The 15,432-nt window shown below is 36.8% G+C and overlaps 1 protein-coding gene across 1 annotated transcript in view; it reads right to left on the reverse strand.

Annotated features, from left to right (window-relative positions):
• Positions 1-4: 4 nt before the first annotated feature.
• Positions 5-15,432, reverse strand: part of LOC107732547 (potassium voltage-gated channel subfamily B member 2) — a gene marked incomplete at its 3' end in the record, with an annotated part of 28,006 nt that continues 12,578 nt past the window's right edge. The window contains exons 3-4 of the mRNA XM_016543908.1: positions 14,922-15,422; positions 5-766 (exon numbers count right to left, since the gene is read on the reverse strand). Coding sequence (XP_016399394.1) covers positions 5-766; positions 14,922-15,422 — 1,263 coding nt within the window. The remainder of the gene's footprint in view (positions 767-14,921; positions 15,423-15,432) is intronic.

Below are 15,432 nucleotides of genomic sequence, written 5' to 3' on the forward strand. Positions count from 1 at the left end.
TTCTTCCGTTCCTCTTGGCCCTCTCAAGCGCTTCTCTTCGTTTGATAGCCTTTTCTTGTCGCTTCTGCTCTTTGTAGAACTCAGAGAAGTTGTTCACAATAATGGGAATGGGCAGAGCAATCACTAACACGCCAGCGATACAACAGAGACCACCCACTATTTTGCCCAGAAGGGTTTGGGGATAGATATCCCCATAACCTACAGTTGTCATGGTAATTGTTGCCCACCAGAATGAAGCGGGAATACTGGTGAATTTCGTAGCATCTTCATCTTTCTCAGCAAAGAACACCAAACTGGAGAAGATCATGATGCCCATGGCTAAAAACAATATCAGAAGTCCGAGTTCATTATAGCTTCTTCTCAGAGTGAACCCAAGAGACTGAAGACCAGTCGAGTGTCTCGCGAGTTTCAGGATTCTCAGGATTCTCATGATCCGGAAGATTTGAACTACCCTGCGCACATTCTGGAACTGGAGGACACTCTTGTTGGATTCTGTGAGGAATATTGTGACGTAATAAGGAAGGATAGCCAGCAGATCAATCACATTCAGTGGCCCTTTGAAGAACTTCCACTTGTTGGGAGAAGACAAAAATCGGAGAAGGTACTCCATAGTGAACCAGGCGATGCAAACGGCTTCAACGTGGGCCAGGTTTGGGTTGTCGTTGGATTGTCCGAATTCATCGGTCACTTGTAACTCCGGCAAGGTGTTCAGTGACAGTGCAATGGTTGAAAGGATGATGAACAGAATTGATATTATGGCCAGAATCTGCAACAAAAAAACAAAAAGAGGAGAGCATTTAGTGACGTAACATAATTTACTCCATATACAAACTCCAAAGTGCCCAAATAATTGTGACCACTGTATTCAGAATATACATAAATCCACATATCAAAATGTACAGTGCTACTTAAGTTTAAGTCACTGTATTCAAAATCAAAATTCACTACGATCACCTAAAGGTCGTTCTGTAATGGTAAAACTCGTACTCTCTTACATCTGAAGTGTTACAGGTATTCAAAAGTTCAAAGAAACAGTGACATTTTTTGGAATATATAATAACAATGCAAAGGCCAATGGGATTAAGAGCAAACAAAATGAGAGACTGAAAGAGACTGTGCCCTCATCCTTATTAGGATAATGTGATCTGCATCGTCTGTTCTCTCATTCTCCTACTGCACATCAATTCACAATCGGCTTTGACAAGCACTTATTGATCAGCTACTTTGTTAGAATATGGAGGTTGTCCCGTGAGTTTATCTGAATCATCTTGCAAGGTAATCAAATAACCCTGATCAGACTGAGTTACTTGTCTGGCTATTACATTTCATCAAATCAATTTGCCTGTTTGCTGCATTACAGGTAGAAGAAACATCACATTCTCACAAAAAACAAGCATTAACAATGCAAAACTTTTAAAATGTACATATGACAATGTCAATCTGTGAATGCTATCCAGGTAGGCGTTAAGTCTGACCCTATTTCTGCTGAAATTTTAGGATAACGTTATCTTACTGCCGTTTATCAATGTCAAGAAATGTATTAATCAGAGTTCCAAAATTTAAACTGAAAAATTGACATTGATCATGAAATGTTTATAAATTGAGCCTTAGCATGCCTTAAAATTGCTGTATCAATTTTAGGCCTCTTCAAAAATCCTTAAATTATATGAAATGGTCTTTCAGCTTCCAGTTACACCACCCATCTACTTACTTTTCTTACTTTTTTACTTTCATGCTTTAATAAGATGTTTGTGAGAAGGTGCACATTGTATGTTAAAGTTTATAGTCAAATTATTTCAAGTTTGAGTTTTAGGGAACTCATTTAGATTATTGTACTGCCATTACTCCCTTATAAATTCTAATCTCAACCTGTGATGTACTACAAAAGACAGTGAGCAATAGATCGAGAAACTAACTCGTTCACTGGAACTGCATTAAGAAGGGATTAATAATGACCCTGGGTGGAGAATAAAACGGCTGACCTTGACAGTGTCCTGTCATTGTGGGTGGCGTAAATAAGTACCCTTATGAAAGCAATGTCATAACACACTTTTACATATTCAGTACATTTGATCAACTTCATGATATTACACCAGAATTAATTACACCACAGACAAATATGAAGTTATATTAAGACCAATCCAAATTGTTCACATTTTAAGACCAATCCAAATGTATCACAGTTCCTGAAAATATATGATGCACTAAGGGATGGATGATTTCACTAATTTCACAGAATAAACACTGTGACGCAATGTGCCAGCCCGCTGTCCTTTACTAGAATGCTTAATAGTACAATGTTTAAGGAAAACTAAAGAGATTACAGGTTGATTCTTCCCTTGTGGGGGGAGGGGAAAGACTGAGTAACTGCTCCTAACCTTTCTATATCCTTACTATAGATAGATACTCGATCCTATTACAATTATCCTGAAATGTCCTCCCACACAGACGACAATGCGAACACCTTTCGCAAGGTCCATACAGTTCTCAAACAAGAGTGAAAAATGTCACGGTGTTCTGATTGCAACAATAACATTACATTACAATGAATGCTTTTTTCAGTATGAGTTTATAGAGAAGGTTAATTCAAAAGTCTTGCTGAGGGCTTGAACGATGCAGTGAATGGTTAACCAACAATGGATTTGTCAACTATGCAAGAAAAGCCTATAAAATGGCAAAATTGAAAATTCCCTAACCAGCATCTAAACAGCGTAACTTTGCTTGCTACAATGTCATCTGTATAGTAAAACAGAGTGCTTTGTTGTTATTGATTACTCAAGTATTGAGTGTTGCTAGAGCACGTTAAACAACTGGTGAGCCAGGCTAAACAAATGTCGGGGTCAACAGGAAGGCACAATGTTTGACATTGTGTAATGCAGTAGAAGTATAAGGAAAGGACTCTGAATAGCTGTCAGGGAGCCTGTAATTGCCATCGCATGACGCAGGGATTGTCCCCGCCAGGTAGGGTTGAGTAGCGTCTGACTGTGACCAAGAGACCTAAAATCCAGTCAGAGGTTGACGTACCCATGGAGATAAGAGTAAAAAAAAGAAAGAAGCTAATTTTAATCCCTGGGGAGAGGTCAGTGAGGTAACTCTTCCAACGGAGATCCAATTCATTTTGTGTGATTTTTTTTTTTCCTGTCAGAAAACCCTTCAAATAATCATCTTTCTGACATTGCTGCATTATAACAAATTTCCAGCTAACATACCGAACATGCTGAAAATCTGTCCACCAGGGGACTGTATGCAAGTTCACTGTAAACATTTTTACTACAGTTAAAATAACCACAACAAAACGTAACGCTAAAATCAAGACAAATATGGACTAGAAACATAAAATAGAGTATAAAACATTCAGTGCACATTGATAATAACAAAAATAAGAATAAACTAACTTTCTAAATGAATAAAATCCAAACAAATTTGATGGTTCATACAGGAAAATCTGGGAATGCACTTTTCCCTATAAATGATTAGTTACTCACACTTTCATTTGAACAATATTTAATGTTTTAATAATGTTTTACTGTAAAAGTGTATTTTTTTGGTAATTCCTTCTTCTGAATAATATTTGTATGACACTTTACAGCATTTTATAGTCTTTTAAATTCTATTATTTGCCACCCATAAATATAAAAGTAACTTAAATTACAATAACAATTATTACAATTAACAAATATGAACTATATCATTTTTACCTGTTAAAAATACTCAACTTCTTCCAATGTATACATGCTACCATTAAAAAGAGCTGCTCGTTTACTACTTTTAAATTTTCTAAAAGCATCACAGTCACCCTGCAATCATCAGATGTGTCAGACCTATAACAGCTGATGGAATGGCACTAAAATCAGAGCAATGTTCTGACTTTATGGTGACTTTAAGTTTGAAGGACACGAATTCCCAACCTGATGTGTCGCTGCGGTCAGCTCATTAATCAGTTTCACTGAGGTTCTGGGAAAAACATTTATATCAAGGTATGTCATACAGGCCTCAGTTTAATGCCTCTGCTGACATATGCAGTGGGGCTGTATTTGTTCTCAACGCAAGAGAGATAGAAGCGATAAGTACTGAAGGAGAACGGCAGGAGGATTAGTTAACTGTCCTCATCAGTGGATCTGCATAAACGTGATTACATGGGCAGTGATCTCAACACAGGGAGATTTCTGGCACTGGGCCAGGGCTTATGCGTATAGGGAAGCACAAGAAGCACCAAGAGATCCTTCAAGTCACCTAACCCTAATTTAACTCAGAGAAAGGGTACTACCTTGTTGATATCACAAAGACTTTTGTTTACATTTGTTTAATGTATTCTTTAAGGAACATTTAGAAGCATTGCCATGTCCTTTTTTATTTTCAGAATGACATTTTAAAATGTAAAAAAAGTATTAAAGGGGACATATGAAAATCTGACTTTTTCCATGTTTAAGTGCTATAATCGGGTCCCCGGTGCATCTACTAACCCAGAAAACATGAAAAGGGCAACCCAGTAACTTTTGGTAAGTTTTTCTCTGCAAGCATGTGAACAAACGTGCTGCTCAGATTTCGCTCCCCTAGTGATGTAGGAAGGGGATCTTATTATAATATCACTGCCCCTTAATTTGCACGTTTCCACCGACGGCGCTGCTGTCACTTAATACACAGATCTAATATAAACATGCGATTTCTTTCCCAGCTGTTTACCTTCACAGACATAACCGACAGTTTTTGTAACTTATGTGCATTTTTAACATAAACTTGTGTGTATTTGACAGTTTAACTGCAATAAGACATGAAAGAGAATTTAGTACTCACATGCCGTGTGACAGATGCTTTCTGTGCACGTGCTTCGGATGTGTGCGCTCAGAAAACCCTATATCAAAAGTTTAAACTGATATGGCTTTAAAAAACATGATTTCAGCGCGATAGACATGATAATCAAAACCAAACAGATGTTTTTTGGCAGAGTATCTGGGGTACTAGCTGTAATAGGCTAGCACAGCCCTATTCTGGAAAAGGGGGTGGGGAGCAGCAGCTCATTTGCATTTAAAAATACATACACGAAAACCATTGGAATGTATGTTTTTTTTCCTAGCAGCTAATGTTGTTAATAATGTGACTATGTAATACTTCCTGTTCTTGTGTCATTAATTAAAATAAATAGAAGTATTGTCAAAAATTGTACAATGGCAATTGGAACCAACATTATCGTAAAATAAACCCAGGACTTCAAAATGTCATGTTTAATTCAATGTGTTATTTGTCATAACTTTGCAATTGTGAAATTTACTAGCAATTTCTGAGTGAAAATCTATTACAATGTAGAAAACAATCGATAACGAGATGAATGCTGCACCAATATTACAGTAACATTAATACTTAAGTAATTTTCTCCACAATTTAACCACGATACAAGACGGCACCATTTGCATTTGTATGAAATGAGAGTGTGAATCTACAGAGTGATACAAGAGACATGACAGTAGAGCCAGTTTCATTTACTGAGATGAGCAGAAAAATATACAGCATTGCCTTGCATGATGGCAAATATTTGGAAATATTTGACCAGTAGATGGTGCTATAGACCAGAATCGAGTATTGCATAGAACCATGTAATAAATTAAAACACATAAATCAATACATATTTGTCTTTAGTGTATAATCTTACATGATCTTGTATCCCCTTTCATAGAGTTGCAGTATCTCATATCGAATATGTACACTTTCAAGAGACTGCAAAACCAACAATGTACATGAGCAGAATGTGATGTTTTTAAACAGTAAAACTAATGTAAAGCGAGGGTGAAATGAAATATGAGGCTGGTTTAGGTATCTGCTAGATTGTGGAGTGGAGCTGCTTTGGTCCTTGGAAGCATTTATGGTGAGTTTGGCCAAAAATATCTGACTGATGTTTCTCATTCAAATTCACTGCCCACAGAATTATTGTCTTGTCATATATATATATGTATATGGAAAAAATGTTTACTGAAGGCAATCTGGCTAAACATGAGGATTTGCCTTTTAATCTGCAGGGTGAGGTGGATTTACCTGTATTTCAAAAAGTGGAAGGTTCACATGTGACAGAGACATAATATAGAAACATGAAACAGTTTTCTATAAAAAAAAATTATAAATGAGATTTTTACTGCAAGGGCTAATGGCTATTTGGTAACGCTGATTCATGAGCAGCACCATGGACAGCTCCTTCACTCTACAAACCACTAATACAGCAAACGGCCTGTTATTTAGGAATTAAAGTGTTAAATCCATCTTCTTTTATCTGCGAACCTTGGTCGGATGCTTGAATGACTCAATAATGTGTTCTCTCAGAAACAATTACAACAGGCCCAGCTTTCAGCTCTTCCCACAGAGTAGGATGAAGTGTGTTGTTTGCAGAAACAATATTGGCATCTATTGCTTGACAGGCCCTTTTTCCTGTTTTCTCTCTGCTGAACTACTTGAGAAACACCTTATCGGATGTGTGCGCTCAGAAAACCCTATATCAAAAGTTTAAACTGATATGGCTTTAAAAAACATGATTTCAGCGCGATAGACATGATAATCAAAACCAAACAGATGTTTTTTGGCAGAGTATCTGGGGTACTAGCTGTAATAGGCTAGCACAGCCCTATTCTGGAAAAGGGGGTGGGGAGCAGCAGCTCATTTGCATTTAAAAATACATACACGAAAACCATTGGAATGTATGTTTTTTTTCCTAGCAGCTAATGTTGTTAATAATGTGACTATGTAATACTTCCTGTTCTTGTGTCATTAATTAAAATAAATAGAAGTATTGTCAAAAATTGTACAATGGCAATTGGAACCAACATTATCGTAAAATAAACCCAGGACTTCAAAATGTCATGTTTAATTCAATGTGTTATTTGTCATAACTTTGCAATTGTGAAATTTACTAGCAATTTCTGAGTGAAAATCTATTACAATGTAGAAAACAATCGATAACGAGATGAATGCTGCACCAATATTACAGTAACATTAATACTTAAGTAATTTTCTCCACAATTTAACCACGATACAAGACGGCACCATTTGCATTTGTATGAAATGAGAGTGTGAATCTACAGAGTGATACAAGAGACATGACAGTAGAGCCAGTTTCATTTACTGAGATGAGCAGAAAAATATACAGCATTGCCTTGCATGATGGCAAATATTTGGAAATATTTGACCAGTAGATGGTGCTATAGACCAGAATCGAGTATTGCATAGAACCATGTAATAAATTAAAACACATAAATCAATACATATTTGTCTTTAGTGTATAATCTTACATGATCTTGTATCCCCTTTCATAGAGTTGCAGTATCTCATATCGAATATGTACACTTTCAAGAGACTGCAAAACCAACAATGTACATGAGCAGAATGTGATGTTTTTAAACAGTAAAACTAATGTAAAGCGAGGGTGAAATGAAATATGAGGCTGGTTTAGGTATCTGCTAGATTGTGGAGTGGAGCTGCTTTGGTCCTTGGAAGCATTTATGGTGAGTTTGGCCAAAAATATCTGACTGATGTTTCTCATTCAAATTCACTGCCCACAGAATTATTGTCTTGTCATATATATATATGTATATGGAAAAAATGTTTACTGAAGGCAATCTGGCTAAACATGAGGATTTGCCTTTTAATCTGCAGGGTGAGGTGGATTTACCTGTATTTCAAAAAGTGGAAGGTTCACATGTGACAGAGACATAATATAGAAACATGAAACAGTTTTCTATAAAAAAAAATTATAAATGAGATTTTTACTGCAAGGGCTAATGGCTATTTGGTAACGCTGATTCATGAGCAGCACCATGGACAGCTCCTTCACTCTACAAACCACTAATACAGCAAACGGCCTGTTATTTAGGAATTAAAGTGTTAAATCCATCTTCTTTTATCTGCGAACCTTGGTCGGATGCTTGAATGACTCAATAATGTGTTCTCTCAGAAACAATTACAACAGGCCCAGCTTTCAGCTCTTCCCACAGAGTAGGATGAAGTGTGTTGTTTGCAGAAACAATATTGGCATCTATTGCTTGACAGGCCCTTTTTCCTGTTTTCTCTCTGCTGAACTACTTGAGAAACACCTTACTGATGTAAGAGAGATAAGAAAAATGTTATAAAATTTAAATAAAAAGGCTTGGTTTGTCAAACAAACAAAGATTAAGATACTTTCAGTCATCATTTGATGTTTAAACTGTAATGCAGTGAAAAATTCCAAACAAAACATCCCATACAGCTCCTCAGAAGACACCTCTATTCCTGAGAGGAAGTGAAGGTTAAATTATTTCTGGAGAACATTGTTATCATTACAGTCATGAGAGGAAGAAGAAACTCTGTATGGAAACCCAAGAATGTCTTGATCGATACTGAAGGGTTATTTATAAAGGAATGTTATGGGATCTGTTTGATTGCGTGTTTTTTATAGGACAGGTTAATTTTGGAGCTTAACTCCCACATTTGTCAAGTAGCTTTTGCTGAGTAAGAGACAGAATATCCAGCTCCTCTATAATGCGCAATGGAGTGTCCGTGAGCATGCAAAACTAATAGAGGTTCCAACACGCATGAAACCAGCTGAACTACAAGATAGTAAGATGACTACTCTGTGTTTGACAGTGTCTTTCCATGAGCAGGGGTGGGAGGAAGCAGGGGGTCGTGATTATAGTGATTAGTCAATAATGTGGCCCTGATGACTGCTTGTGATTTACAGGCTAGCCCTCAGCCTACCACTTACTCGCATGCAAAATATTCAGCCAACGACTTCCCGAAGATAAAACTCAAAGTCTTATCCTACAAGACTGGCAGTGCTCCTGCCCGTGGAAGGGTTTTAGCTCTTGTGGGTTGGGTAGGTGGAGTTAATAGCATGTATTTTGTTGTCACACTATATGAAAAGCACACAGATTGCCTAAGAAAGAGCATCATTAGTACAGCAGCATGATATCTGATCTGCTTATACAAAACCTGGCTGTCTGCTTTCAGTATAATGCTTTCTTTAATATCTATATTATTTTGTAAAAGAAATAATAATTTTAATGAAATAATCATCATCAATAAACATCACAATCATCTGTGCATACATAAATAAATAAATAAATATATATATATTACACAATAATGACCAAAACTAGTGTAGAGTTTAGAGATACATGACAATGAAAAAGAATCCAATTACTTGATCACTGACCCAAAAGTCAATATAGATTAATATTAGAAATCGTTCATGCATACATGCCCTAGGGGGAAGTCGTGGCCTAATGGTTAGAGAGTCGGACTTGTAACCCAAGGTTGTGGGTTCGAGTCTCGTACCGGCAGGGATTGTAGGTGGGGGGAGGGAGTGTACAGCGGTCTCTTCCACCTTCAATACGACGACTGAGGTGCCCTTGAGCAAGGCACCAAACCCCCAACTGCTCCCCGGGCGTCTCTGACATTAAGGTCATACATGCTACAAAAATGCTAGAGACACTACTGATGGATTCAGGCTTAGTTATTGATTGTAGGTCACGCTAGATTAGTAATTGGCTTTAACCCTCAATGACGCTTCAATTACAGGATCAGATCATGTCTATAACTTGTAGCAGACTTCCACTAAGTGGGCTATTATCCATCAGAGTTTGTTTGTTCATTACTCCGATTAAAGATAAATCCCTTTAGGTTTCTCAGGTTTAACTACATAATTGTGTGACATTGTGGAGGATGGAAACTCCTCTGAGTCGGCAGAGAGGCTAAAGGACTTGTTCCACTGTTCAACGCCCACGTTGGGCCTATGTACAGTAGTTTGCTCCCTTTGGATCACAAGCTCAGCCCTTCCCTTTCAAAGCACTGGATTACATAACGTGACAATTACTTTCAATTCAGAGATGTCTGTTCTCATTTGAGGATATCTCAACTTTGAATTTCATAGTTTTAAACTGAACTGGAAAAATATTTTGCCATTTTTTTCTTGATTTTGTCAAAATCTATGAACATATATAGACTTGTTATGTATATATATATATATATATTGTATTTTTAATAATCTATTTTAAGATGAAGTGCTCCATTGTGTTGAAAAACTGTTGTAATTGTAAATGTAATTAATACCATTAACTCATTTAAAATATAATAAAATTAAATTGAAAGCATATACCACATTAAACATTCATCTGTCTCCTTACAGCACATTATTCACATGAACATAGTTCTGCTTAGTCCATAATAAACATAAAAGGAGATCGATTTACCATCCTCACTCTGAAAGTACATTGAGAAATGATGCCTTTACTGAAGTAGACAAAAGGTGAATTGTTTTAAAATGATTAATGCAATCTCACTATAGTTAATAGGATCTAACATACTCTTAAAAGAGAAGTGGATGTAACCTTTACTCATCTTCACATCTACTTTGTCTGTTGACCTCCATGGCTCTTGAAGTGATGGCTGAGAGGGGAATTCACCGGGTATCTCCTCAGCCAGAACCCAGGCCTCTTTATTTAGTAACAGAACCTCCACAGGCAAAGAGCTTTTCCTTCTTTTTCCCTTTCTCCCCCTTTCCCCATCCATGCACTTGGTGCAGAGAATTTCCGATCTGTCCACAGAGCTGAGAGCACAGACTATCATGTCATGATCAATTACTGTAAATACACATAAATTATTCACACCACAGACATTTCAGAGGAACAGTGATCTCATCAAAACAATCTGCAGTGAACACCTCTTTACAGATTATGATACCTGACAAGATGTCTCTCAATATCAAGTAAAGCTCTTATAGCTTTTCGAGATTCATAAAAATGCTATAAATGTCTTCAGTAAAAATATATTTGAGATTTATTTTTAAATTGCAATTTATATGAAAAAAATATATATATTTATGCACAATATATCATGCATTATTTTAACTGCTTTATGAAAACAATTTTTAAAATCATATGATTAAATAAATGAACTAATCTTAAAAAATGTGTTTAGTTAAGATTTTTATTGTATTTTATGTGAAGTTTCGAATTAATATATTTGCATTTTAGAATATCTTATATCTTAAATGTATTTATTTAAGCATTTTGATCATAGTTAGTCATGTATATAAAAGTGTCACTCAAAAGAGAGATGCTCCACAGGATCTCGTTGGGCCTCATGGAGAAGAATAGACATATTTACTTTGTAAAAGGCTGATCTAAGTCACTTAATTTCATATTTTCAGTAGCACATTTTTTTTCTTCTTTTTAGCCAAGACTAGAAAATATTGGTTTGAATACCAAATGAAATTATCAAAACATCTAAAATGAGAGGACCATGAGAGGAAGACAGTACAAATTCAACCAAAATCAGTTCCTGAGGTACTAATTACCTTCATCCATTCTTATTCTGTATCATGATGTCTCTTTGCATTGCTTACTAAAGGCTCAAGATGTTTACAGCACAAATGAAGGTGATGTGACAGACGAGCTCTTAGAAGGAGCTCGGCCTGGCCATGTGATGGAAAGGGTTAGAGTCCTCTGACCTTTTGAAAGGACGTACACCACACAAGTCCTCTGAGATAAGCAGAGTCAATGGGAAACTGGACAGTTAAACAAGAAGGAAAAACCCAAATACATCAGATACCTCACTCCTCAGCCAGCACATCAAAACATGGAGACACCACAATTTTTTTTTTCTTTAAGACAAGTAAATGGCTGGTTAAAATGTTCATTAAATAAATTCATCTACCCAGGTGATTCACAAAGCTCTTCTTGGCATTTTGAAATAGTGGAAACAATGCGAAAAACTCAGTGTCCCCTGCCGCACTTAATAACTTCCGCAGGGTGGAAAACTGCCTTCACTAATTGATTAACTACTCTGGTGAAACACGTGGCCACATTACACACTGTAGCCATAAGCCAGACAAGCCAGGGCCCTCAGCAGTCTATTTGTAGGAGCAGACTAGGTAAATCACCAAAGGAGATTAAGTCTCCATTGCCTCACAGAGCAGTATATGCTGACCGCTAAACTAGGCACTGTTCGCTTTATCTTTTCAACAACCCAGCAACTGTCCAGTTGCAAATTTATCTTCCCTTTTATAGCATGAAAGAAAACTTAAAAGCTTATTTGCTAGTACTTAAAAGGATAAACACATTGTCTGGTAATAATTTATATTATATTAAATATTATATTATATTATATATATTATTATTAAATATTATATTATTATAAATTCTATTATTATTATACAATAATTTAATGAACTCCGCACTGCCTACATTTAGTTTTTAGCTTTAGCTACTAATTTTTCTTCATTTTTGGCTTTTTTTAAACAATATATGTTTGCCTAAAACATATTTAATAATTACATTTTGAATTTACCCCAAACATATTTTACAATTGGACATATTTTCTTGCGCCTCAAAGTACATTTTGTACTATATTTTGACATTTTTAAACTAAAACTGTGCTGTTAGACTATATTTTTATGTACTATATGTTTTTATATATATTATAATTTATACTAAAAAAATATTTTGTCTGTTGGCTGTAAATATATATAATGGGAATATACTGAAACTTCTCATGCATCAAAGTAAAATATTACTGGCAATATTCTGCCGCAATATGCCATCAACTTGCATTGGGAAATACCTCCTCAGTAACCCACAGTCATTTCCTGCTCAAAAGGCAGTGTCCAATAACCAAACCATTGAACCCACAGAAGTGAAGGTGGAGGTCAAGGTTAGGAACCATTTGTCATTAATCTTGCAGCTCATATGCGATTATTTATGACTGGACCCCTGCAATGTAAAGAGATTTGCTCTGTCCTCCCTAAAACCCAGATCCAAGCATGCAAAAATTCAGAGTTACATTTATTACCAGACAGTAAAGTGGGGTTTACTGAAGGGAACTGCTTTGTAATTTAATATACGGTTATACATTGTGAGCACACGTCAACCTTACCATCTAAATAGGCTTGTTGCAATCCTGCCAGTTTTCTTCCATCTCAAACCTCCCTGCAGTGAACAGCGGTGATATGATAAACTGAACTAAGTTGAAGGTGGTTTCGGTTAATACAAAGCTGCTTCTGGCCTGTCAGAGCAGACATTATAGCCGATAGGTGTAGGCTGAATGGATGCTGTGTGTTTGTGCTGACTCACTCAAACGATTGACTGGCAACAAATCATAGTGGCAGTGACTCAACCTTCATCTTCCTCTCTGAGTGCAGAATGTGCCAGTCCACCTGCCCAGTCCCACTACCACACATAATGCTAACGTAAATCTGTTAAACACAATGAATCAGAGTGAGAAGCTGTACCTTGTCCTTTCTGCTCAGGTAACAGTTGTTGACAAATATGCCCAAGAAAACATGTGGATGAAGTTTAATTTGATTCTTAGAGTTCACTGAGCCAGCTAGTGGGAATGTTTATGAGTATTACCATCTGTCCTTTCTCTCCTCAAAACTTTCAGTTACACTGAGTTCAGTGTGGCAGAACCAATTCTGCTCCAAATGTTGAACATTACATTTTGTGTGGCATCAAAGTTAATATATATTTAAAACGTAAAAAATATAAAAAAGTTAAAATATAATCTATAATCAATTGACACATGATCAACTTAATGAGAATGCTAGTTATCATAATTAAAATGCTGACATCGTTACTATTATTACAATGCAAAATGCAATCTTGTTCACGATTCTAGTGAGTTTTATCAAACCTAGTTCATTTAAAATGCTTTTATTTACCCCTTGGAAAGTTTCTTTTCTCGAGAGCCAAAGGGCAAGAAAAAAAATCCTGTACATTAAAGCATTTCACTAATGGCTCTTCTGACTGCTTTCCCTGTCTGTATTCTGGGAAGTAGGCGATCTGTGTATTGGGACTGGGCAGTGAGTGCAGACAAAGCTCCTGAGCAGCTGTGAAAAAGCATTTTAATATTCTCAACAACCTTCTACCGGGACAATCTACTAATGTGTAAGAAAATATAATTAGTCAAAACTTACTTAAATCTGCAATGAGAGATATTTAAAGCACCATCTTTACATTTAACAGACCAAGATGGTGTCTTTGTTTTATTGACTCATTCTTAATTACCGTATTGACCCGAATATAAGACGATGTTTTTTTCTTGGAAATACATCTGAAAAAACGCGGTCGTCTTATATTCAGGGTCTAGACTTTGACATGTCAATAATACACCCACAACAATAGGTGGCGCCAAATACGCATAAAACGAGTGTGCCATGAAATACGTAATGTAATGCGTGTTGGAAAATATGAAAATAATTGAAGACAAAATGTGTTTTACTGAGAAAAAACAAGATTTGGTTTTTAAAAAGCCTTTTTCCAAAAGGTACATCTGGAAAAAGATGGGTCGTCTTATAATCAGGGTCGTCTTATATTCGGGCCAATACGGTAAGTAACGCGTGCGCATATCAGTCATCCATGCAGAATCTCACTGCATCTGCAAAATAAAGAGCAATAGCAAACATCTCGGATGGAAAATACAGCCAAAATAGTTTCACACTCACATACAGGACCATAAATCTTCCCTCCAGCAAGCTATATACCACAAAAAATATGCCTCTTCTTTTGTGGCATAAAAGCCTAGGCTAATATGTCAATCACGATAGCCGGGGAAATGCATATGGGATATGTGTGTATTTATAAATTCTTCTTTGGGTTTCATATATCATCATAACGCTGCTGGCGTCAGTCTCAGAATTTTGCAGTCCAAACTTTACCCTTGAATTTGCCCCTAGTCATTGTAAGGCAAATTAATAATTAATTTCAAACTGAATATTTGGGCTAACCCTCTTCTGTATTTTTTTAAATAGTGCTGCTTTGTTGATCTAATGTTCTCTCAGATGCTCAAATGGAACATCCTAAGTGGAAATGTCCTAAATTAATAATTAGTGTGGCCAATAATTAGATAATTAGTGTGGATATACTCTGATATTTTGCATTGTGTATGTGTGGGCCATGTGGTTGCCCTACCTTGGCAGCTACAGAAGAGCTTGGTTTCTCCAGCAAATCCCAGAGCTTCTGCCTTTTGTCTGGACAGCAGCCCGTGTCCACCTGATCTCCTTCCTTCTCCCTGAGAGTTTCAGCCTCTCTCCTCAGCTCTTCATTCATCTGCTCCTTCTTCTGATGGTACCGTGCCTGGCAACACGACTCCAGATAGATCTCATCGATGCCCCAGTAGTCAAGCTCCTGACCAAAAGACAGAGCGCACATCTCTTCCATCATGTGTAGCTTGCCAGTCCGGTAAAAGTTTAAAATGGAGGAAAAGGCACCTGGGTGCCTGTCAAAGAAATACTCATTATCATTTAGACTGTAGTCGTCACAGATCTCCATTAAGGTTTCATGGGTATTGCAGTCTCTGAGTTTCCCCAGACGGGTTCGTGGCAGTCGGTCCAGGGTTCTCCATAGCACCTCATGGACCAGCCCACCCACATTGATCCGGACTCTTCTGGATCTGGCTTTTGTCCGGATAATGTCGATGGGT

This window comes from Sinocyclocheilus rhinocerous, unplaced genomic scaffold (genome assembly GCF_001515625.1).
Source record: "Sinocyclocheilus rhinocerous isolate Xijiao unplaced genomic scaffold, SAMN03320098_v1.1 scaffold1420, whole genome shotgun sequence".
Classification (NCBI taxonomy): Eukaryota; Metazoa; Chordata; class Actinopteri; order Cypriniformes; family Cyprinidae; genus Sinocyclocheilus; species Sinocyclocheilus rhinocerous.